The sequence below is a fragment of the Colobus angolensis genome, unplaced genomic scaffold (assembly GCF_000951035.1).
Source record: "Colobus angolensis palliatus isolate OR3802 unplaced genomic scaffold, Cang.pa_1.0 Scaffold794, whole genome shotgun sequence".
NCBI classification, from domain to species: domain Eukaryota; kingdom Metazoa; phylum Chordata; class Mammalia; order Primates; family Cercopithecidae; genus Colobus; species Colobus angolensis.
The window spans coordinates 355,304-378,264 of record NW_012121754.1 but is presented as its reverse complement, the minus strand read 5'-3'; the positions used below and the strand labels follow the sequence as shown (position 1 = coordinate 378,264).

General features: G+C 44.7%; 1 protein-coding gene across 1 annotated transcript in view; it reads left to right on the top strand.

Annotated features, from left to right (window-relative positions):
- LOC105502338 (inactive heparanase-2) overlaps positions 1-20,650 on the top strand; it is a 286,429-nt gene extending 265,779 nt beyond the window's left edge. Inside the window, exon 10 of the mRNA XM_011928752.1 lies at positions 19,710-20,650. Within this exon, the coding sequence (XP_011784142.1) occupies positions 19,710-19,875 (166 nt within the window). The 3' untranslated portion in view covers positions 19,876-20,650. The remainder of the gene's footprint in view (positions 1-19,709) is intronic.
- Positions 20,651-22,961: the final 2,311 nt, after the last annotated feature.

Below are 22,961 nucleotides of genomic sequence, written 5' to 3'. Positions count from 1 at the left end.
GGATTAGAGAGTTTTGGATTGGAATTCAAGGGAACTGGATTCCAGCCCCTGATCCTGCCACTAATTCACTGTGAAATGTTGGGGCCTTCATTCTTCTGAGTCTGTTCTGCCTATAAATTACTGCCAATTTAACACCTCTCCTGTTCTGGACCTCATTGGCTCAACTCTGGGCTGTGCCATGGTGGACTGTAAGCTGCCAGACGGGGACTGTCATGTATATGTTCAAGACCACATCTAGTGCTCTGCTTAGCAGCTACTAAAGAGCTGAGAGGTCTGGGATGGGGGTCTCACAGGAAGGGTGTGGTTTCAGTGAAGCAGACTGTGCAGAAAGGGATGAAAGGAAATGCTAGGAAGTGATTTCAGCCTTTGGTGTCTCTTTCTGTCTTTTATAAGCCTCTGGGGCCAGACTCTGTGTTCTATGTCTGCTAGTTCTTGCTACAGCTTGAAGCCGTGTTAGCTCAGAAGGGGATAGAAAGTTCTGGGAGCAGAGGAATGTGTAATTGCTCCTGTCTGGAGGAACCAGGAAGAGGATATAGAGTAAGTCAGTGCCTTCCACCCTAATTCAAGCCACCAGTTGGGTATTCTGGTCTCGTGTTTCAGGAGTAGGGAAAGGCCAGAAGACTTCTTTGATTGCTCGAGGACTTGGGGTAATTCCCATTCTCTTAGAATTGCCACTGGGTCTGGGAAGATTTAAAATCTCTGAACTCCAGCCTGGGCGACAGAGCGAGACTCCGTCTCAAAAAAAAAAAATAAAATAAAATAAAATCTCTGAAAGGGCATCTCTATGTGAACTCAGAGCTAAGGTATGTCAAGTATCACACAGGAAGCACCCTTGGAGTCACTATTTAGGTATGGTCTAGGCAACCACATTCACAAGAAGGTTCTTGTTTCCCATCTCAGTGAATGAACCAATCGTAAGACCCCCTACTCCAGTCCCAACTCCTTATGTAAGAGACTGTACTTATTCTAGGAACCAGACAAAAAGTGGGTGCTCTCTAGCCCATAGGACAGAAGTTTTAGAAAATTGCAGTGTGTACAAATAAGAGTATTCTGCATCTGGAATGCACATTCTTCAGGGAATAGCTGAAGGAAATGGGGAAATTTAGTTCAGAGGAGAAAAGTAAGGTAAGTCATGAGGACTTTCTTCAGAGGACTGCCAAGTGAAATTAAATAGTTTTGGCCTAGAATACTCCAAAATGACAGAAAACCAAGGAGTGCAATTTAAAAGAGAGAGATTTCACTTCAAAATGAGCTCGTTTTCCAAAGGCTTGCCTGGTCTGACCGAGGTCAGGATAGGCTTTCTCAGGAGGTAGCCTATTAATCAGAGTGTGAGCAGCTATCTCAGAGGTGCTCTAGGATTCCTTCCTCAGTTGGGGGTTGGACAAGGGATTATAGCTGCCCTTTGAGCTCTGAAATCCTATTCTCTTCTGGTCCCTATTCCCCCTGCTTCCTCTTCACTTTTGGAGCCTGTGTTCTCAGTGGTCACCGGCAAAGTCAAGCCACTAAAAGGCCACACAAAGAGGCTCTATGACTAGAGGAAGTGGTGGCAGTATCTGGCTAGTTTTCTTTTCCAGAAAAAATCCAGCTGTGGGTCCCTCCCTCATCATGTTCCCTGGTTTCTCACCTTTCTCGGAAGAAGATGGCCCCATTCACATCCAGAACAATAGTTCCCATTCTGGATAAGTCAGAGGAGACTTTGAGGGCATCTGCAAAACACAGAATCTACCCATTGCCTTGTGTGATCACAAAGCAATAACCACTGTCCTCTAGGGCAGCGGTCCTCAACCTCTTTAGCACCAGGCAGTGGTTTCACGGAAGACAGTTTTTCCACAGACTGTGGGGGTTGGGGGTGATTTGGGGATGAAACTGTTCCACCTCAGATCATTAGGCATTAATTAGATTCTCATAAGGAGTGTGCAACCTAGATCCCTTGCATGTGCAGTTCACAATGTGGTTTGCACTCCTGTGAGAATCTAGTGATGCTGCTGATCTGACAGGAGTGGAGCTCAGGTGGTAATGCTCACCCACCACTCACCTTCTGCTGTGCAGCCCAGTTCCTAACAGAATTGGTCCATGGCCCAGGGGTTAGGGAGCCCCGCTCTAGGGAATCATTTGTACCTGATAAATATCTCCAGTGTCTCTCAACAAACAGAGAAGCAACATGAAGTTTGGCCTCACAAGCCAACTGACATCTAAAATGAAAAGGACTTACCTTTCCAGAGAAAAAGCAAACCAAGAACAGGTGTTAGGTCAGATCCCAGTGTTCTCCCTTATATGCCTTGTTCAGTTCCATTTGGAGGGAAAATATTCCAAAGATTAGGAAAGAGGGAAGCAACTTTCATCACATTGGCTGTTCTGTTCTGACACATTGACCTGAGGGAACCAGCAGATGCTGAGAATCCTGAGATGGAGTGACACTGGGAAGTGATCTGGCTCTCTCCCCCAGCCTTCAGTCTGTGGCCAAGCCATCTGGACTAGAAGATGCCCCACATTTAAAGACCTCTCAGAAAGGAGTGCACAATTTCAATCCTGTCTGAACACTTAATTTTGTAAAAGCACTGGGGCCCACTGTACCTATGGCTGCAACTTTATAGATAATGAAAAACTTTAATAGCCATTATCTCATTTAACCTTCTGACAGAACCATGAAGCATATAGAATAATTCTTGCCTCCCTTCCATTTTAGAGTTGAAGACACTGAGTCTTAAAGCATTAAGTGACTTATTCAAGAGTCACACAACTAGTAAGTGAAAAAGCTAGAAGTCCCTAGGATCCAGTTCCCCTGACCCTTACTCTAGTGCACTTTTTTCAACAATGTGCTACACCAACAGTCTGGTACTATAAAATTACAATTACATAGGACAAATATACATATGGATAACTGGACTCTGTCATGATATTATCTGGGTTCATTTCATCGTAGGCTCCTTATAGAATGAATATATTTGAAGAGTATTAGGTTACCCAGAAGTTTTCTCCTTCAGGCTAATTCATACTGGTTTCATTATCTTTTCTTCACAAGTGCAGAATTCAGAACCCCTCCACCGGCTTTTTTTTTTTTTAGACAGACTCCCACCCTGTCACCCAGGCTGGAGTGCAGTGGTGTGATCTCAGCTCACTGCAACCTCTGCCCCCCAAGTTCAAGCTATTCTCCCATCTCAACCTCCCGAGCAGCTGGGACTAAGGCATGCACCACCACGCCCGGCTAATTTTTGTATTTTTAGTAGAGATGAGGTTCCACCATGTTGGCCAGGCTGGTCTCAAACTTCTGACCTCAGGTGATCCACCTGCTGCAGCCTCCCAAAGTGCTGGATTACAAGCATGAGCCACCATGCCCAGCCTCAGACCCTTTTAAAAGTTCTTCTCTGAGCTACTTCTAAGACTGTCTCCCAATTAGAATTCTAGTAAAAGCACATTTTTTTCTTCCAGCAAAACTGGGGAATTCCCTTCTATTTTTATTATGCTCTTCTCAAACAAAGGGATTATTAAAAACCAGCAATGACTCTAGATTTGTTTAATTTGAGGTATATAAAAATCAATATCAATAGATTATATTCCAACCCCCTATACACAGGCATCTCCAACTCCCTCACACCTAATGGAGCCCATTCTCAGAGGTATATTTCTGAGGGAAAGATGCCAACAAGGGAGGCCTCCGAAGGAAACTAGAAAGTATATATCTTCATCCATTCATCAATTTTTATTGATCCTACTTTGTGTCAGACAAAACTTCTTCCTCTTCAGTGATCTAATTTGCAATGACTAACTAAAATTTTAAAAGAATTGTGGTCCCATAGCTGTAAGTACTCAAGAGTTCCAAGTAGACAAATTAGGGGGAAATTCTGAATGAAAATTCAGTGTGAATGTTTCCGATCAGAATGTCCCTTGATCTTTCTATTGCTAGGCCATATCCTCACCTGGCTTTCAAGAGCTACTTAATATGGGGTGTTTTGGGGTTGTTGGGGAGAGGATTCTGAGATGAATCTCAGAATCTCCTAAAGGAGCTCAGAAGAATCTCCTAAAGGAGCTCATCTCTGTTACTAGAAACAAACAACTAACAGGAAGCAGCCTGTGGGTGGTGCCATAAACAGACATGTAAAGTATTTCTGCTTTGGGGCTAATAGGTTCCATATTAATGTTTAAATTTCAGATCTGCATGAGCCTCTCTTTCAGCTGAAAAAAATCTCAAGGCTCCTATGAACCAAAAATCTTATTGCCTATTCTGTGAAGAAATGAACATCTTTTTTTTTCCTTTTCCACATACTGCTCATTTTTTCCATCTCTCTGGGATATAACTTTTGCTTTGATTTCACCCTCATTAAATCCTATATCAAAGAAAAACATTGGCATCTAACTGCATGCCTTTAGAGAGGTGTCATTTGATGTTAACCAAACAGAATGGTTCTGAAAATACTCAAGTAACTCCCAGGTGCTAAGACTTTAAAAATATCTTCATGTCCCTGTTGGAACAGACCAGATCATATTATGATATTTCATCTCTGGATTCAGAGCTTGGCTAATGTGAAAAATCCTGAGGGGTGAACTGGCCACCACTTGACCTGCCACAATCTCTCACTAATGATGCCTGGAAGCACCATGTTTAGTTTCTGGACACAGAGAGAGCAGGTAAAAGAAACTTTCGGAAAAACCTTAACCCCATTAATTCAATACCAAGACTCAGACACTCAAAAAAAAAAAACATGAAGACTTGTTTCTGGGACCAGTAGGCCATTTGTCCATTTATCCCAGCAGATTCGAGACATCTAAGTATTTTAGTTCTATACTGCTGATATTAGTTGGTACCTAGACTTTTTGAACTCTGGTCAACCAGATGTACTCCCTGCAGGTTTCCATTATCTTCACTTGTCTGGGATCATTTAAATTAGTTTCTTTTAAAAATAAACCATTCTATGAAAGTTCTGTAGTTAGTAAAAGATGACTTTATAAAGGAAAAATTTCAAAGAACTCATATGGGTCAAGAGGTTTCTTCTATAATATCCCCGACATAAAGCTTTTCAGCTTCTGTTTGATGGGATGGCTCGTCTCAGGAACTGGCTCATGCTAGGACTAGACAGCTCTGATTGTAGGAAAGAACCTCCATGTATTAGGCCAAAGGTGCTTTCTTGCCCTTTCTACTCTTGCTTTGGAAAAAATAAGAAGAGAAAATCTATACCTTCTTCTTTATCAATTTTTCTATATATCTAACCTAAAAACTCTAGTCTGCAAGTTACACACTCTCAGATCCTTCAACCATTCCTCAAATGACCTGGTGTTCAGATTGCCCAACTTGGAATCCATTGAGTTTTAGAATTTTATCTCACAGGATGAACCTTTTCAATTTTCTTTCTCTACTTCTTTCTTTCTTTCTTTTTTTCTTTAGACAGTTTCATTCTGTCACCCAGGCTGGAGTGCAGTGGTACAATCTTGGCTCACTGCAACCTCGGCCTCCCTGGCTCAAGGGATTCTCCTGCCTCAGCCTCCTGAGTAGCTGGGACTACTGGTGCACGCCACCACGCCCGGCTAATTTTTGTATTTTCAGTAGAGATGGGGTTCCACCATGTTGGCCAGGCTGGTCTCAAACTCCTGACCTCAGGTGATCTGCCCACCTTGGCCTCCCAGAGTGCTCGGACTATAGGCAGGAGCCACCGTGCCCGGCCACCTTTCAAATTTCTTACCTCATCCAAACTTAGTTGAAGAGGTCTGAGATGGAGAAGGAAATATGAACATTTTGTTATTACAATTCATCTCACCAACACAATATAGTAACATTTTTTACATCTTTGAAAACTTCATAATAAAATATAGTATTCTTATGTTAATTTCTATTCTTTGAGCATTAATGAGCCCGAAGATTTTTCATATGTTAGTATTGTATTGCTTTTATGAACTTTCTATGTCTTTTGCTATTTTTATATTTGGGTGTTAGTCTGTTTTATTAAGTTTGCTCTAATACAGGTATAAGGCAACTTCCCCCATTGAAATATTTTCTCTACTATTTTATTTGCTATTTTTCTAACTATATAATATTAGGGTATTATCATGACATACAGAAGTATTCCCTTTTGTATAGTTAAATATGTTTACCTTATGCTTTCTTCCATTCTACTTATATGTGTATGAATTTATATTCTTGAAATCAGATCAATATGCATCTTTATTTTCTTCCAGATTCTTTTTTGTTTCACTTGTATTCATTTCTTTGATTCACTCGGAATCTGTTTTGATGCATGGTAAAAGGTAAGGAGCCTCAGTGCCTGTAACGTTCAGGCTGACAGCATGTGAGGAAAGCCGTTAACCCCTGCAGGGCTTCAGATGTTAAAATATCAGGAAAAAATAGGATAATATTTTACAAAGCAAGACATAGAGTGGACATCTTTGACCTGGAGCAAAAGGCCCCACTGGTGCAGATCAACCACATCAGCTGCAGCCCTTTTGAAAGGCCATTCAGAGCCCCTCAGCAGGAAAGACAAGCTGCAAAGGCTGAGAGCACCAAATGGCAAGAAAGTGCCTGGGATCAGGGAGATTTATGAGCTGGCTGTGAGTGAGCAGGAAAGTGGTACTTACTCTAAACACTAACATTCAGGTTACTGCCCCGGTTCAGAAAGGCCGAAATAGACACTGTAAAAAGCGGAAATTTAAATATATATATTTATAAAAATACTTATACTTAAGATTCTGAGGCAGTATACAGAAAAAAAGAAAGAGAAGTAAATATGTAGAGAAATGAGCCTCACAAATCTTGTTAATGCAAGCTTACTCATTGAAACCCAGAGGAGTTTGGATTCTTTTAGCCCTTGTGCTAATTTGTGGGTGTTTTGTGGCTCATAAAGAGATAGTAGCTATAACCAATGTTAGCTACATAAGTAAGTATATGCATATCTGAAAACTACAGTGAAGATACTGAATGACACATTCTTCATTCCCTAGTTCCTCTTGCCTGAAGAGAACTTGAACCACTCTTTGTCTATAAGGAGCTCTCTGCGACACAGTCCAGAACTTGAGAGAAATCTAAATGATTTTATAGAAACTGACTTTCAAGAAAAGAAGAAAGTTTTTCTTTTCAGTGTTCAAGAAACACAGCATTGGTTATCAGTGCTGATGCTTCATCTGATTTGTTTCCTAAGTCATCCTGTAAAGTGCTACACATGAACCTCCCTGGTACACACCGAGGAGCAGAATCATCCCACCAAGATACAAGCGGGAGGGGGCAAGACGTTCAGTGAAGCCATTCCACTGAAATAGCAAAAATGCTCCCTTCAGTCTATGAAGCAAAAAACTTGTCTTTGGAAAGTTCACATCTTCCTTTTAGGTTAAAAAAATGTGTAGCCTCCTGACATGGCACTCAAAAAGTAAGAAAATCTCTTTTTATTCAAAATAAATTCAGAATGTAATAGTTAGAAAGATATCTGAGTCCCCTCCACCCCCACCTACAAACATATCCCCACCCCTTCTTCTACCTGGAGTGTTCAACCTTGGCTGCACCTCCAATTACCTGGGGAGCTTTAAAAACCCCAATGCCCAAGCCACACCCCAAGCCAATTAAACCAAAATCCTTGGGCTGGGACCCAGGCACCAGTAGTTGTTAAAGCTCCCTAGGTGATTGAAATATGTGGTCAAGGTTGAGAACCACTGTCCCTCTATAAACTGCTAGAACAAGATCCCAGATGATCTGTATCTTCAATTTTTCCCAGATTATTTCTTCATTCAGGTGCTATGCCATTTTGCCAAAGGTGTGACCATGCCATGAGCCCCTGGGAGTTCTCTGTGACTGAGTGGAAGGATGAGTGCTGGCTCCCCAAAGGTTTTATTGTTTGTTTTGTTTTAACTCCCAGATTACTAATGTGGCGATCACTGTGCCGATTAGAGGATTATAAAATGCTTTTATATTTTACAGCAACTTGACATCTTAAACCAAGATGTTTAGGAATCTAGGCTTTTCACTGTTATTTTTCGAGAGTTTTTTGTTTGTTCTCAGATCCAGAATATATTTTCCTCCAGCTCACTCCCAGCAGCTGGAAACTCTCTGCATAGCTGTCCATTAAGGCTGTGGTCTCCCCTCTTCACCTTCACTCACTTAGGGACCCTCATTGTAGGTAGAGATTTCCATTCTGTCCCAGATGACCTAGACGAAACACCTGTAAGTGGGCAAGTTAGGGTAGAGCCAACATATTTCTAAACAGTTGATTCTAAAGTGAGAGAGCAGCAGAATATGTGGGCAGTTCTGGCAGACTGAGAAGAAATGGCCCTTGTCTTCTTCTTCCCCTGCACCTTCCAGAGGCTGTGATTTGGCGATGAACAAATGTAAGCCTTGAGGAACTGAAAGTTCTAATCCAGCTTATCCCTACAGTGGGGTCTGGGCCCCAAACTGGTGTTTCTTTGGCTGCTAAACATCAGGAAGCCCAGGGCACGATGTGGCTCATTCCAGACAAGGGGCCTGGAGCATTAAACTGTGGACCCACTGCCAAAACCAGCAATACCGGTGCAGATTAGCCCTTCCCTGCTTACTCTTGCAACAATGATTCAGAGTCGCCCCACACTTTGCACTTGGGTATCTGTGGGATCTGGAACAGAGCCTGCACCACCTGAGACATCTTTTTTTCCCTTTTGAGATTATACCAGTACACCTGATGTCATGGGGAATACTTTCTCAAAAGTATTCCTAATAAAACAGGTATTTATCTCTTTAACATGTGTATTAAACATAACATGTTTAAAACATATGTTAACATGTATGCATACACACACACACACACACACACCCCTGCCTTCCTACCTGTCTTCACTCCACCTGTAGACTGCTATAAAGGGAATACTTTGCACCCCCATATTGTCTCCTCCAGCTCCACACAATTAGGTCTGGGGAAACCGGGTCCCTCTCCACAGAGGATGCCTTAACTCGGAGACAAAACAGACCACATAAGGGTAAAGATAGGAGATGGGATTATGAGAAAGAGAGAGATGAATTCTGACTTGGGACTCTGAAAAGTCCCAGGGCTGAAGGCCATGGAGCTGGAGCTGGAAGGATGTGCCATACTTCTAGGAAACGCTGTAGGAAAGGCAACTTCCGGCACCAGGATGAGCTCAGTAAAGGTTTGGAAGTACACCAGTTCAAGGCTCATTTTGTTTGGGAGGTGGCAAATCATCTCATGTGACTGGAATACAGGATGCTTTGTGGGGCAAAGGGAAAGCCCACAAACACATAATAAGGCCAGACTGCAGAAGGCCTTGAAATCCAGACTAAGTCTGATTTTCCTTCCTTCCTGCTCTTTGTGTAATATGTTTATTATGGTGTGTCTGCTCAGACATTTGCATATTTCAGTGTTTTCTGACTTAGAGGACAAGGAGTAAGTCTGTTGTAATTTAATTGAAAATGAAAAGAACGATGGGGCCGGGCGCGGTGGCTCACGCCTGTAATCCCAGCACTCTGGGAGGCCGAGACGGGCGGATCACGAGGTCAGGAGATCGAGACCATCCTGGCTAACACGGTGAAACCCCGTCTCTACTAAAAAATACAAAAACCTAGCCAGGCGAGGTGGCGGGCGCCTCTAGTCCCAGCTACTCGGGAGGCTGAGGCAGGAGAATGGCGTGAACCCGAGAGGAGGAGCTTGCAGTGAGCTGAGATCCGGCCACTGCACTCCAGCCTGGGCGACAGAGCAAGACTCCGTCTCAAAAAAAAAAAAAAAGAAAGAAAAGAAAAGAACGATGGGACTACAAATAATGCCCCTTAAACACTACTTGTAAATGTTGATGATGATGACACCAATTCTTTACAATGGGAGGGGGACATAGTTAACCACATACTGAAGTCTCCATGGTTTTTGTAGCGGGTTCCTGTTGCGTCCTGTGGTTTGAGTGTGATATGTCTGTGACATGGAGCTTTGAAATGATTGCAGGATCAAATTTTCTTTCCAAACTTCCCCCAGATGATTCCCTCATCTGCTGGGAGTTAACAATATCATTATAAATCCAGGTTCCTTAGTCAGGCTCTCATCTTGTCTGCCAAGTGTGCTAAGTTATTTTAAGCCATTAGAAGCACATGGTAGAATCCATTATGGTTTGGATCACTATTACACAGACTTGGATAGAATACAGATCAAATCCTGACCCCCAAACCACACTACATCCAGGAAAAGCCTATATCCCTAACAACTTGCCTATAAAACCTCTAGCTCTGCTTGTACAAAGAGGTCCTAGTATTTTCTCTGGTCACTGATGCAGAAGCTAGATTAAAATTGCTTACCATTTCAGTGTGTCCCTCAGAGGATAGGATGAGGGCAAATAATCTCAGCCTCAAAATGTCTTAGGAACCAGGAACTTCAAATAGGATATGGGCTGCTGGAAGGGCAAGGGAACAGGACACTATTTTCCCCACTTTCTCTCTCTATCCCTTACCGTCCTCTCTGTTAACAACAGTAGAGGAAGAGATTGGAACCAGGCATGACTCGTAGAGCGGTTGATTGCGCAGAACTCAACAAGTATTAACAGCTATCATGGACAAGAAGGCACTGAGCCGCATACTATTGAAAATTAAGAAATGAAAACAAGTCAGTAGCAGACAAAATGACCCAAGCACACAGATAAAATGAGGCTGAGAGGGACACTAAAAGGGAGATGCAGATAATGTGCCGCCCTCCCTTCCAGCTTGTTAGCAGGTAAGGTCCCAAGCAGGAGGCTACCTCTGACGGGGCCTGGAGGGAATAACAGGCTTTTGAGAGATTCCACCGGATTCCAGGTAGAGCAAAAAGCACATAGAAGAAAAGTTCAGGACACACTTGAAAGGAATTAATCCTCCCCGTGACTCCTGAGGAGTGGGAGCAGCCCAGAGAGGGTCATGACGGTCTTAGCGCCTTTCCTCGAGCCGGGCATGCGGGACCAGGCGACACTACCTGCAGGGGCCCCTTCTGAGCAGCCTTTCTCAGCGTGGTAGCCATCACTCAAGGTAATTTCAGAGGAACCTCCTGTCCAAGCTGCCCCAGATGCACCGTCTCCCCACCGAGCAGGAAAGGGAAGCAAAGCCCCTCTGTCCTCAAACCTGACTGTGCCTCCTCCGGGCTCTAACCTGCCCCTGACCTGGAGAAGGGCAGGGCAGCTGCACATACCAGCTTCCTCACTCAGCGAGGGGGCCTGGGAGCCTGCAAAGCACAAACAGGTGCGGGGCCGACCCGACTGGCGGCCGGGGACCCGGAGCCCGGGAGAGCCCGGCGCCGAGTCGTGCGGGCGCCGCAGACCCCGCACCTGCGCCGGGACCCCCCTCTCTGCACGCTGGCCGGGAGGCCGGCACCCCTGCAGGAATTGCAGCCCGGTTTCGCACGTTTCCTTAATATTAGGCCACATTCCAGGTGGGACCCCTGCCAACGGGACTGCAACGAAATTCTGGTTGGGATTTGATTGATTCTGTGATTTGTTCCTCCGGGAGGCCAAGCGCCGGGCACATCTCCTGGCCTTCCCAGGACTGGAGTGCAGGATTTGGAGGCAGGCGGACGCATTCCGGCTCCCTGGGAGCCACCGCGAAGTCACACTGTCCTGGTACCGTTGTGTAGGACAAGAGTGACCTCTAGTGGCCCCTAGGAAAGCACACTGGAGGAAGGAAAGCTGCTAACCCAGGCGCAGTCCCATACAAACACACAGCCGGACTTATTCATTCTCTCCCCAGCCCCTCCTCCTTTCTCTCCCCCTTCCCTCTCTCTCTCTCTCTCTCTCTCTCTCTCATCATGTAACAATCCAGAAACTGAGGCCAGAATCGGCTGGTCACATACCTAGACCTGCACACTTCATGTCCCAAGCCTGGACTAAAACGGGTTTCTGATCTTCCAGTCCAGTGTCTTTCCTTCTAGGTAGTAGTCTTTTACCCACGTGTTTATATCCAATGTGTCTTTTATTGACGCCTCCTGTGTGAGTGGGCGGACAGGTGAGTGACGGATGAGTAAGACACATGGGCTTCCTATCTAGTGGAGAGACTGACAAGCAATCAGCTTAGCTGTGTGACAGGAGCTGAGATCCAAGAAGTACTGGGTCCTGTGGGAGCACCCCTGACTTGAAGGACAAGTAAGAGTTAGCCAGGAGAAGGAAGCTGGAAGGGAGGGGGAGGGCATATGGAGAAAGGTCCAGGTAGAAGGAAACCGCGTGCAAAACTGCCCTTAGGCCAAGATTAGAGAAAAGGCCCTAAAGAATGAAAGGAGGTGGGAGTGGAAGGGAGCTGGAAGGGGCAGGAGCTAGAGTGAGCCTCTCCACGGCTGGAGAAGTAGATAATGGGGCCTGTGCATAGGGACTTCAGACAATGTTCTAAGATCAGCGGGAAGCCACTGAATATTTAGACAGGTGAATGTCATGATCAGATTTCTGTTTATGCAGGATCACTCTGGGTTTGGCATTAAACTTTGCCTCAGGCTAGCTGTTAGTCATAGACAACCCAACTGAAAAACCGTTAAGCCAGAAGGGATCTTAGGGTTCATCTGACCTATCACCCCTCACCTTACAGTTGGAGAAACTAGGCTCAGAGAAGGCAAATGTTCTGAAAGTAGGTGAGACAGAACCGATTTTCTTTTTCTTTCTTTCTTTTTTTTTTTTTGAGACAGTCTCACTCTGTTGCCAGGCTGGAGTGCAGTGGTGCAATCTCAGCTCACTGCAACCTCCACCTCCCTGATTCAAGCGATTCTCCTGCCTCAGCCTCCTAAGTAGCTGGGATTACAGGCGCACACCACCACACCCGGCTAATTTTGTATTTTTAGTAGGGACAGGGTTTCACCATGTTGGTCAGGCTGATCTGGAACTCCTGACCCTGTGATCCGCCTGCCTCAGCCTCCCAAAGTGCTGGAATTACAGGTGTGAACCACCGCACCCGGCCAGAACCAATTTTCTTTAAGTCCCTTCACCTCCCACTCAAGGCCCCAAAATATGCCAGCCTGAGCTACACAGCAGCTCCCTAGGCTGCTCGTGATAAAACACGTAATTCCCCACTAAAGTTCCCCGCTGGCCAGACTGTAGTCCAGAAAATTATCTTCAAGCTTTAAAAAGGACATGCTCATTAGACTTACTTCCCTGACACCTCAGAACAGTTGAAACCTTGCTTAAATATCCATGGCTATCAAGAACAGTGATAAGACATGAAGACCAGAGACTGTAGTCAGGTGGGCAGAGGGTAGCAGAGAAGTGACTTGGCCAAGGGGCTCCTAGCTCCCATGGAGACCTGGGGGGCAGAGGGCTTGACTCCAAATTGACACGTTGAATCCCATTTTAAATAACATTCAAAATTAATAAAACAAGTTTAGGAATTGGAAAGTAACTTAGACTTTGTAAAAACAGATGGTGATAAAATGCAGTTGTCCTAATATTTGGATAATTTAAATACCCTCAGCAGTTCAGGCAAGCTGGGGAATTAAGAGAAATAGTTCAACCCAGGCTGGATCATTCAGTATTTGATTTGAAAAGTCATGGGCCAGTTAGGAGGTCTCAGAATATGATGAAAATATGATAAGGATGGTTTTCAAAGAAAGAAACACAATCCTGGTGAACGCCAGCTGGAACTGGAGAAACAACATGAAATAGTAGCAAGAGGTGGCCAGGAAGCCAGGATGTGAGACCTAGCTTAGCCACTTATTAACCACATGACCTTGCCCAGGCCACTTAACCTCTCCAACCTTGTCCCCATAGTAAAGTTACAATAATAGTAATACGGGCCTGTGTATCTCCTGGGGCTCTTTAGCAATCGCATGTGACAAGGGAGGCCAGATAGGGCTATGGTTAAGGGTGTCAGTGCAAATCTCAGCTCTACCACTCATTAGCTGTATGGCTTAGGTGAGTTTTAGACCCCTCTAAACTTTGATTTGCTCATCTGTGATACGGGAATGCTAACACCTGCCTCAGTTGTTGTAAGGACTAAATGAGATAGTCAAAATAAATCATAGCGTAGTGCCTTTGCATAAACAGTGCTGCATAATTGGTGAATTTTGTCATTAATGTGATTATGTTTACAAGCTTACAAGCTGTTCAATGTATATAAATGAAAGATTATTGTTATATTTAGCATGATATGACTTTGCTGGGTAAGAAGATAAATATTAAAAGAAAAATATAAGCAGGAAGAATAGAATGGAAATGATAAAGCACATGGCCCATCTTTATAATGAAGGGACTTTGTGGGTGAGGACATATGAGGACTCAAAGTCTCACAAAACCTTATTCACAAAACCTTATGCTCATTTAGCTAAGAGATGGTCGCATAGATCTTTTTTAAGGATGGAAAACACTGGCGATGATCAATAGTCTTATGTCAGGTTAGGATAAGGCATCTAGTGAGTGACTGAGAGAATCAGTGATAATTCAGATCTTATCTAACATCTCCACAAGCCACTGAGAGCAAGAGTAATTGGCACATTAATGAAATCTGTAAACACACTCAGCAAACCGCCAGGGAGCCTCTTTAGAGGTGGAGAAACTTAATCCAGGAAGATCAGAAATAATGCAAAAGAACCTCAAAAGCCCATTCGCTTGCTCAGAAAATATTTCGCCCCTACTCTGTGCCAAGCACCTCTTTAAGCACTGAGGATTCACAGCCCAGAGAGGGATCAAACAAGTAACTCACTATAATAAGGGCCACAGTTAGAAGTAACTTCGGAGTGCTAAGAGAGTCCAGAGGTGGGGCTCCAAACCCAACCTAGGGGTCAGAGAAGGTTCTCCAGAGGAGGCAACACCTACACACACTCTGCAAGGATCCACTGCAGTTAGTCTGGCAGAGGAGGACAGCAGGAGGGAGCACCACACACAATGACACAACGACTCAGAAGCAAAACTGCAAGTCATTTAATTCGGTCATACTAGGGCATGGAGGCTTGGCCTGTTCAAGCATGCGGGTTCCTTTTAAGTGTCAACAAATGTCATGGCCTTCCACATTATAGTAATTGTCCTTTTAAAATCTATTTCTTAAAAAGTACATTATACCCCCCACCTCCCAAAAAAATCTATTGGGAATTGAAGAACAGTTTTAAATGAACTTGTGTTTTAATCCCAAAACTGCTGACTAGCATTTACATTTGAAAAATATTTTTTTTTTTTTTTTTTTTGAGACAGAGTCTCACATTGTCACCCAGGCTGGAGTGCAGTGGTGCAATCTCGGCTCACTGCAACCTCTGCATCCCGGATTCAGCAATTCTTCTGCCTCAGCCTCCTGAGTAGCTGGGATTACAGGTGTGTGCCACCACGCCTGGCTAATTTTTGTATTTTTGGTAGAGACAGTTTCACCATGTTGGTCCAGCTGGTCTCAAACTCCTGACCTCGTGATCCACCCACCTCAGCCTCCCAAAATGCTAGGATTACAGGCATAAGTCACTGCACCTGGCCTGAAAAATATATTCCACCTTTTTGTTATTTTGGAGACAGGGTCTCACTGCGTCACCCAGACTGGTGTGCGGTGGTGCAATCTCAGCTCACTGCAGCCTCAGCCTCCTGGGTTCAAGCAATCCTCCCACCTCAGCCTCCCAAGTAGCTGGGACTACAGGCATGTGCCACCACACCCATCTAATTTTGTTTATTTTTTTGTAGAGACGGGGTCTCACTATGTTGCCCAGGCTAATCTCAAACTCCTGCACTCAAGTGATCCTCCTGCCTCAGCCTCCCAAAGTGCTGGGATTACAGGCATGAGCCACCACACCAGCCTACTATACTTTGAAAGGAACTTGTGTATTTCAGTCCCAACAATATCTACTTATATTTTCATTGAGTAATATTTACCTCATCTCTGTGAAAGACATAATTTGTTCAATCTTCATCTTTGTGTATGCATATATTAATGAAATTCTTACAATAACTGGCAACTCCCTACCAACACCCACTCCCAGAGGTCTGCGATCCACAGTGAGCATTGGAGAGGGGTCTGGCGGGATCTGAGACTGGAGAGGTAGCTGGAGCTGGGTGTCATTGTTCACAATAAAGTGTAAGGGAAGGGGAGTGTTGGCAAGTTTGAAGCAGTGCAGTGACAACAGATAGCTGTCAGCAGTGCGGCCCAGAGATAGGTTAGGAGGCGAGTTCTGAACCAAAAACATAGCAGTGAATGGAGGAAAATGAGCAGATTTGAAAAACATTATAAGGTCGAATTATTTTGATGTAGTTACCCTACACATGGGAATTGGGGGAGAAGTCTCAGAAGACTCCCAGCTTTCTGGCTAGGGTAATTTAATAAATGGCGATATCATCACAAAGATTTAAAAAAAAAAAAAAGCAGAGATAAGGACAGAGTTTGAGGAGAAGATTTTGAATTTGGACCTAGTGACTTTGAATTCATGTGTACAGCCAAGTGGAGATACACAAGTTCATAGAACTTGTAGGGTAGAGACACAGGCTTGGGGAGCATCAGCATGTGGATAGTAACCGAAGTCATGGGTGAGAGTAGCAGCACCCCGGGAGGAGTGCAGAGTGTGGGGAGAGAAGAGTCCAGGGACAAAACACTGGGAACCCTGCCATCTGAGAAGCAGGCAGAGGGGAACGGCTCCCTCTCAAAAGGAAACAGCATCCAGAAATGGAGGAAAACAGAGAGAAATATCATGGGAGCCAAGGGGAGAGAGGATTTTGAGAATGGAGCCTTGAAAAGTGTCAGTACCACAGAGCAGTCAGGTATGATAAAGACCAAAAAGTGCATCTGTCCACAATGACATTAAAAATAACAACAACAGATCAGACATGGTGGCTCACACCTGTAATCCCAGCATTTTGGGAGGCCAAGGTGGGTGGATCACTTGAGGTCAGGAGTTTGAGACCAGCCTGGCTAACATGGTGAAACCCAGTCTTTACTAAAAATACGAAAATTAGCCAGGTGTGGTGGCACATGCCTATAATCCCAGCTACTCGGGAGGACGAGGCAGGAGAATCGCTTGAACCCAGGAGGCAGAAGTTGCAGTGAGCCAAGAATGTGCCACTGCACTCCAGCCTGGGTGACAGATCGAGACTCCGTCTCAAAAAAATAAATAAATAAAAAGAATAAGAATAACAACAACAAAAACATCATATCTTAAGTATCAAAGCACTTTCATATTTCTTATTTCATTTATTTGGTGTTATAGCCTATATAACATTCTTACAGATGCAAAAGCAACAGGGCAGGGAGGTTAGGGGATTTGCCAAAGCCATCTAGCTAGTTAGCGACTTGGCTCCTGGAATTACAGATTTCGGTGGAGAATCTTCACTATCCTTCCTGGTTCTACTCTTAGCTTTTTAACCAACCAATAAAGAAACCAGAATAGGGCCTGTCCCAGGATAACTACTCCTTATTAGTATAGATTGTTAAAGGTTTGCTTATCACACATTGTTTTGCACTCCCCAGAACCCAAAGATGTCAATACTCTGGGATCATCTGAACCTAAAAGGGCATTACCTAATTCTTCAGAAGAAAGGTTTGCACCGAATTCTGTGTATGGGAGAAACCACTGAAGGTTTTCGAGCAGAGACCTGATATAAATTTGAGTATGCCTTAGAAAGATTAATCAGTATTATTGAACTTGTATTTGACTGTGCTTATGTCTGGGTGATAAATATTCACAGCACCTGAAACAAAATAATGAAAATACACTGTGAAGACCCATCTGGGCTTCTTTTGTAACTTAACTGAACCACTCTCCTCACCCTGCCTTCCACTCCAGTGAGTAGGCTGTCTTCACTAGAGAGGGTCACTTCTCATATTTGGAAGCAAAACTCCTTGCGTATCTCATGCAGTCAACACTGACCTTCAGATCTCAATTCTCCCACCCCCACGCCTTCCAGAGGCAGGCCTCGCTCTCCATATAGGAGCCTCCTACACACTTATTCACTCAGTCATTCTAGCAAGAGAAGGGGGCCTACTCCCTCTGGCCTGTCAGATCTGGACCTAGCCCAAACTTAGCCATGTGGGGCCAGGCCTGGATCTCTTCTCTGCCTAGCTCTCCACTGGGAGCAATTTACAACACACTTATCTAGGGGAATTCACTGCTCTATCGGGCATGGGTCTGATTATCTCTCTCTATCCTTGTCTATCACTCATACCACAGAGAAACACTAAACAAAGACCTTTATATCAATTTATAACATTTTATTCTCTTTACAGCTCAGATGATATCACAGCAGTGTTATCACACTGGAGGTTGGGCAAGGCCCAGAAACAGTCATCACTATGCAATGTTGATTTTCTGAGGGTGACTCACAACCTTATTTCCAGCTGGTGGCCTGTTTCTGGCCTTTTCTATTGACACATAAAACTAAGCTTCCACCTGGGTGCATGGCTGTCAGAAACAGCCGGAACATTATCAAGATTCTGGTACCAGATGTCAAGGATAGGTGGCATTTCCCTCTCATCCAGCATAAGATGAGCGGTTTCTCTTTTCTCAGTTTGCTATGTATGTGGTCCACCTTTTCAGGGTGAAGGTGGCTGGCTATACAGAAAGAATAAAAGCAAGATAGGCGAATTGTGATCACAAGTGCCTACTTTATCACCTACTTTGCTGTTTTGCTAAATGGAAACATCTGTTAATATTAAATATGAAAACTCTTTCTTTTTTTTTTTTTTTGAGACAGAGTTTCTCTCTGTCACCCAGAATGGAGTACAGTGGTGTAATCTTGGCTCACCGCAGCCTCAACCTCCCAAGTTCAGGTGATCCTCCCACTTCAAATTCCTAAGTAGCCACCATGCCAGGCTAATTTTGCTTTTATATTGTTTGTAGAAATGGGGTCTCGCTATGTTGCTTAGGCTGGTGTCAAACTCCTGGACTCAAGCGATCCTCCCTCTTCGGCCTCCCAAAGTGCTGGGATTACAGGCATGAGCCACTGCGCCCAGCCAAAACTCATTCTTAAATTAGAAAAAGTAGAGTTGTTACCTATGTCTCTGTCTCCCTTCCGTATAACCCTAGACAAGCAAGGTTATCTAATCTGTCAAGTACATTAATGAGATATGAATTATATAGATTTCTGATGTCATCTTAAGCCCATGTATCATTCCACAGGTAAAAACTCTTTAGGTGGAAAAGTCAAACTGAGCCGATATTGTGATTTTAAAAAAGTAGGAATGAAACATTCCAGTTTCTGCATCACAGACTTCTCACTTCTCTAAATGTGTCTCTGGAAGTAGACTACCTGGGCTCAAACCCTGGACCTTCAAGCTGTGTGACTTGGGGCAAGTCACCTAGCCACTCTAGATGAAATGCGGATAATGATATTAATAGTTCCTTACCTCGGGGGGGGGGGTGTTGGGATGTTTGAATGAGTTATTAAAGTAAAGCACCGGCCGGGCGCGGTGGCTCAAGCCTGTAATCCCAGCACTTTGGGAGGCCGAGACGGGCGGATCACGAGGTCAGGAGATCGAGACCATCCTGGCTAACACGGTGAAACCCCGTCTCTACTAAAAATACAAAAACTAGCCGGGCGAGGTGGCGGGCGCCTGTAGTCCCAGCTACTCCGGAGGCTGAGGCAGGAGAATGGTGTAAACCCGGGAGGCGGAGCTTGCAGTGAGTTGAGATCTGGCCACTGCACTCCAGCCTGGGAGACAGAGCCAGACTCCGTCTCAAAAAAAAAAAAAAATAAAAAAAAAAAAATAAAGTAAAGCACCTAGGTCAGAATTTAGGGCATAGCCAGTGCCAATAAGTGTTAGCTGTGTGTGTGTATCAGACACTGCCAGGCCATCTGGGGCTAGGCTTTGTTGCAATGGCTCCCTTATAATGCAATAATGAGTCCCATACTGTTTTTCCTCACTGTAGGTCAGTGCAACTGAATGGCCAGCCCTTAGTGATGGTGGACGACGGGACCCTCCCAGAATTGAAGCCCCGCCCCCTTCGGGCCGGCCGGACATTGGTCATCCCTCCAGTCACCATGGGCTTTTATGTGGTCAAGAATGTCAATGCTTTGGCCTGCCGCTACCGATAAGCTATCCTAACACTCACGGCTACCAGTGGGCCCGCTGGGCTGCTTCCATTCCTCCACTCCAGTAGTATCCTCTGTTTTCAGACATCTTAGCAACCAGCCCCTGCTGCCCCATCCTGCTGGAATCAACACAGACTTGCTCTTCAAAGAGACTAAATGTCATAGCGTGATCTTAGCCTAGGTAGGCCACATTCATCCCAAAGGAAAATGTAGACATAACCTGTACTTATATAAGGATAAAGGCATGTGTATAGAGCAGAATGTTTCCCTTCATGTGCACTATGAAAACGAGCTGACAGCACACTCCCAGGAGAAATGTTTCCAGACAACTCCCCATGATCCTGTCACACAGCATTTGAACCACAAACCCAAACCTTAGCCTGCTGCTGCTGCTTCCTCTGAAGGAAGATGACCATGGAAAAAAACTGGGTGGACTAGCAAAAACCCATCCTCTCCCAACTCCTTCTTCTCTGCCTCTTTCTTGCTGCTGCCCTGAGGTTTTTTGACACATCTCTTTCCATAGGGGAGCAATGGGTGCGTCAGCCCTGGCCTGCCGGGAGGCCGTGTTTTCTCGGCTGATGTATGAGCATGCGCATCTGGGTTCCTGACAGTGGCATCCATCACTGGCAATTCCTCTGGGAAGTGGGTGCTTCAAAAGTAAAATTACAATCACACCCCAGATTTGGTAAGAAGGTTCTATTGCTGTGTGAATCCAGATTCCCCCAGAGTTGTAATGGGAGTCAAGTAACAATATTCATTGAGTGGAGAGCAGCGTACTAGGCACAACAAAAAGCAATCATCATTCTTTATATTGCTATGAGGGAGACAGTTTGAGTACAAAGAGAAAGCATACTGAAGCATCAGGTACACAGACGCGTACGCGCACACACACACACACACACACACACACACCCCAACTGGACAAAGCAAATTAGACCTCCCCAAAATTAAGAGAATATTAGGGGCTCTATAGGGTAAGCCCTTAATTGTTTGATTAACTCAAATCATTATTTTTAAAAAAGAAGAAAAAGGTGTGAATCAAAGGTCATCACTGGAAGACACAACTGAATCTAACCTTTTTGCCTCTTCCCAGGTAGCCTATTTGAGCTAGAACAAAACTTTGTTAGCCATTTGGGAGAGAATGGGGAATCTAGAGGATGAAGATCTGGTCAAAACTATGGAATGGTAGGTAGGAGGCTTCTGAGTTGGGCTGGTGTGAAGTGGGGGATGAGGACCTTCTATATGATTCAAGGGGCATGAGGGTCTTTGCCAAAGAGCTACAGATGAAATGACTTTCTTTTCTGTGGATGTGCTTTTCTTTCTCAGGATAAATGACAGGAATGATGCTTTTGTTAGAAGGAGGAGAGATTTGACACTGTTCCAAGTGAGACGGTGATAGAATTTCTGCTGTTTGTGAAAGGACAGGAATGGGGTGGGGGCAAGGCAGGGTTGCTGAGGGCAGAGGCTAGGGAGGCTGCCTAAGATGCACACGGAGTTAAGGATTTGGGTCAAGTCTGCAAAGTGAGAGATGAAAGGGAAATTAGACCAAAGAGGAGGGAGAGAATTCTGAGCTTGGAGAACTGGGGATTTGGGAGAGGGAAGCTGACCGTCTAATTCCAGGAAGCGAGGGGACATGCTTATCATTAAGCACAGGAAGAACGGCATACAGGAGATGTACTACAGCGAGCAAGAAAGGGAGAGCCCGAGGACCAGGCTGCACCAGGTCAGTGGCTGTGCTCAGCACGGAAGCAACTGGAGAGACAGGGGCAGACCCTGAGACTGCCCTGCAAGGCTGCCCAGAAGGGGCCCCTTTCTCTGGGACCAGGCACCTCCCACTGAGGCTTCAGCTCTGAGAGGGCAGGAAAGTGAAGTGCTGAGATGGGGGCAGGGCAGGGGATAGAAAATAGGAGAAAGAAGAAACAGATTGACAAGCCAAAGTGAGGGAAAGAGGAAAATAGAAATGAGACTAAAAGGTTGTTCCCCTCAACTGTTAACAATGTGTGCAGATATCAACATCTCTTCTACATACTGGTACAGGTGCAACTGCAGGGCCCCCTGATATAACAAGAGTAACCAAAGGTCCCTAAGGACCTGGCCTTGGGGACCGATGGTTTGCTTTGCATCCATAGTAACCCCATCATAAAGGGGCTGCTATTGTTATCCCCATTTTTCCTAAGAGGCATGGAGAGGATCCATGGCTTGCCCAGGGGCACCCAGGGGAATGGGTTGCTGAGTGTGAAATAATCCAGAGCCTGCCCACTCAACCACAAGGCTCAGTGGCTCCGCAGGTCCAGACACCTCCTTCACATCTGTGTAGGTTCTGCTCATTCGGAACAGCCAGAACTCCACTCAAACACTTTCTGTAAATAAGTGTTGATTTTTTTTTTTTTTTTTACTAAACCTTGCAGAATATGGGTAATTCCTGCTTCTTTTATCTTTCTCTGTGTATTAAATGCTGCTCCCATGAGGTTTAAGTTTTGTTTATTTTTTAGTTAATAAAAGGAAGAAGGAACTACTGAAATTTATCTCTGGAGTCCTGCAATTCTACCTTTGCAACTCTTTCACAGAAGAAATACGTGCATTGTTCAAAGGATACCAGAAAAACTCACTGTAAAATCACATTCCGTAGAAACACCTGGGCTTTTTCTCTTGGAGAGGTGGGGGTTGCTCCTCACAGGGATTCCCATTTCACACCCACCCGCAAAAGACAGCCTGTGGCAAAACTCAGCATCACAATGCACTTCAAGGGAGCAGGTTGCCAGCTGGGAGCATGGACAAAAGCACAGAAGAGCTCATCCGGCAGCTGCCCCAGATCAGATTTTTCCTTCCTAAAACAAGATGTGGCCATAATAATCTAAGACTTAAAAGCCACTTTATTTTACACCTAGAATGGGCTGGCAGAAATGCTCATCTGAAAGAGTAATAATGCATAATGAAACGTTTCTGCCTTTTGTTGAGACGGTTTTCTGCTTCTGCCTCTAGGAATGATTTTCTTTCTCATTCTTATCACAAAGGCTCAGAAGAAATACTCACTGTTATTTGGAGAGAAAGCCCCAATTCTTCTAGTGCCCTGAACAATGCTGCAACTG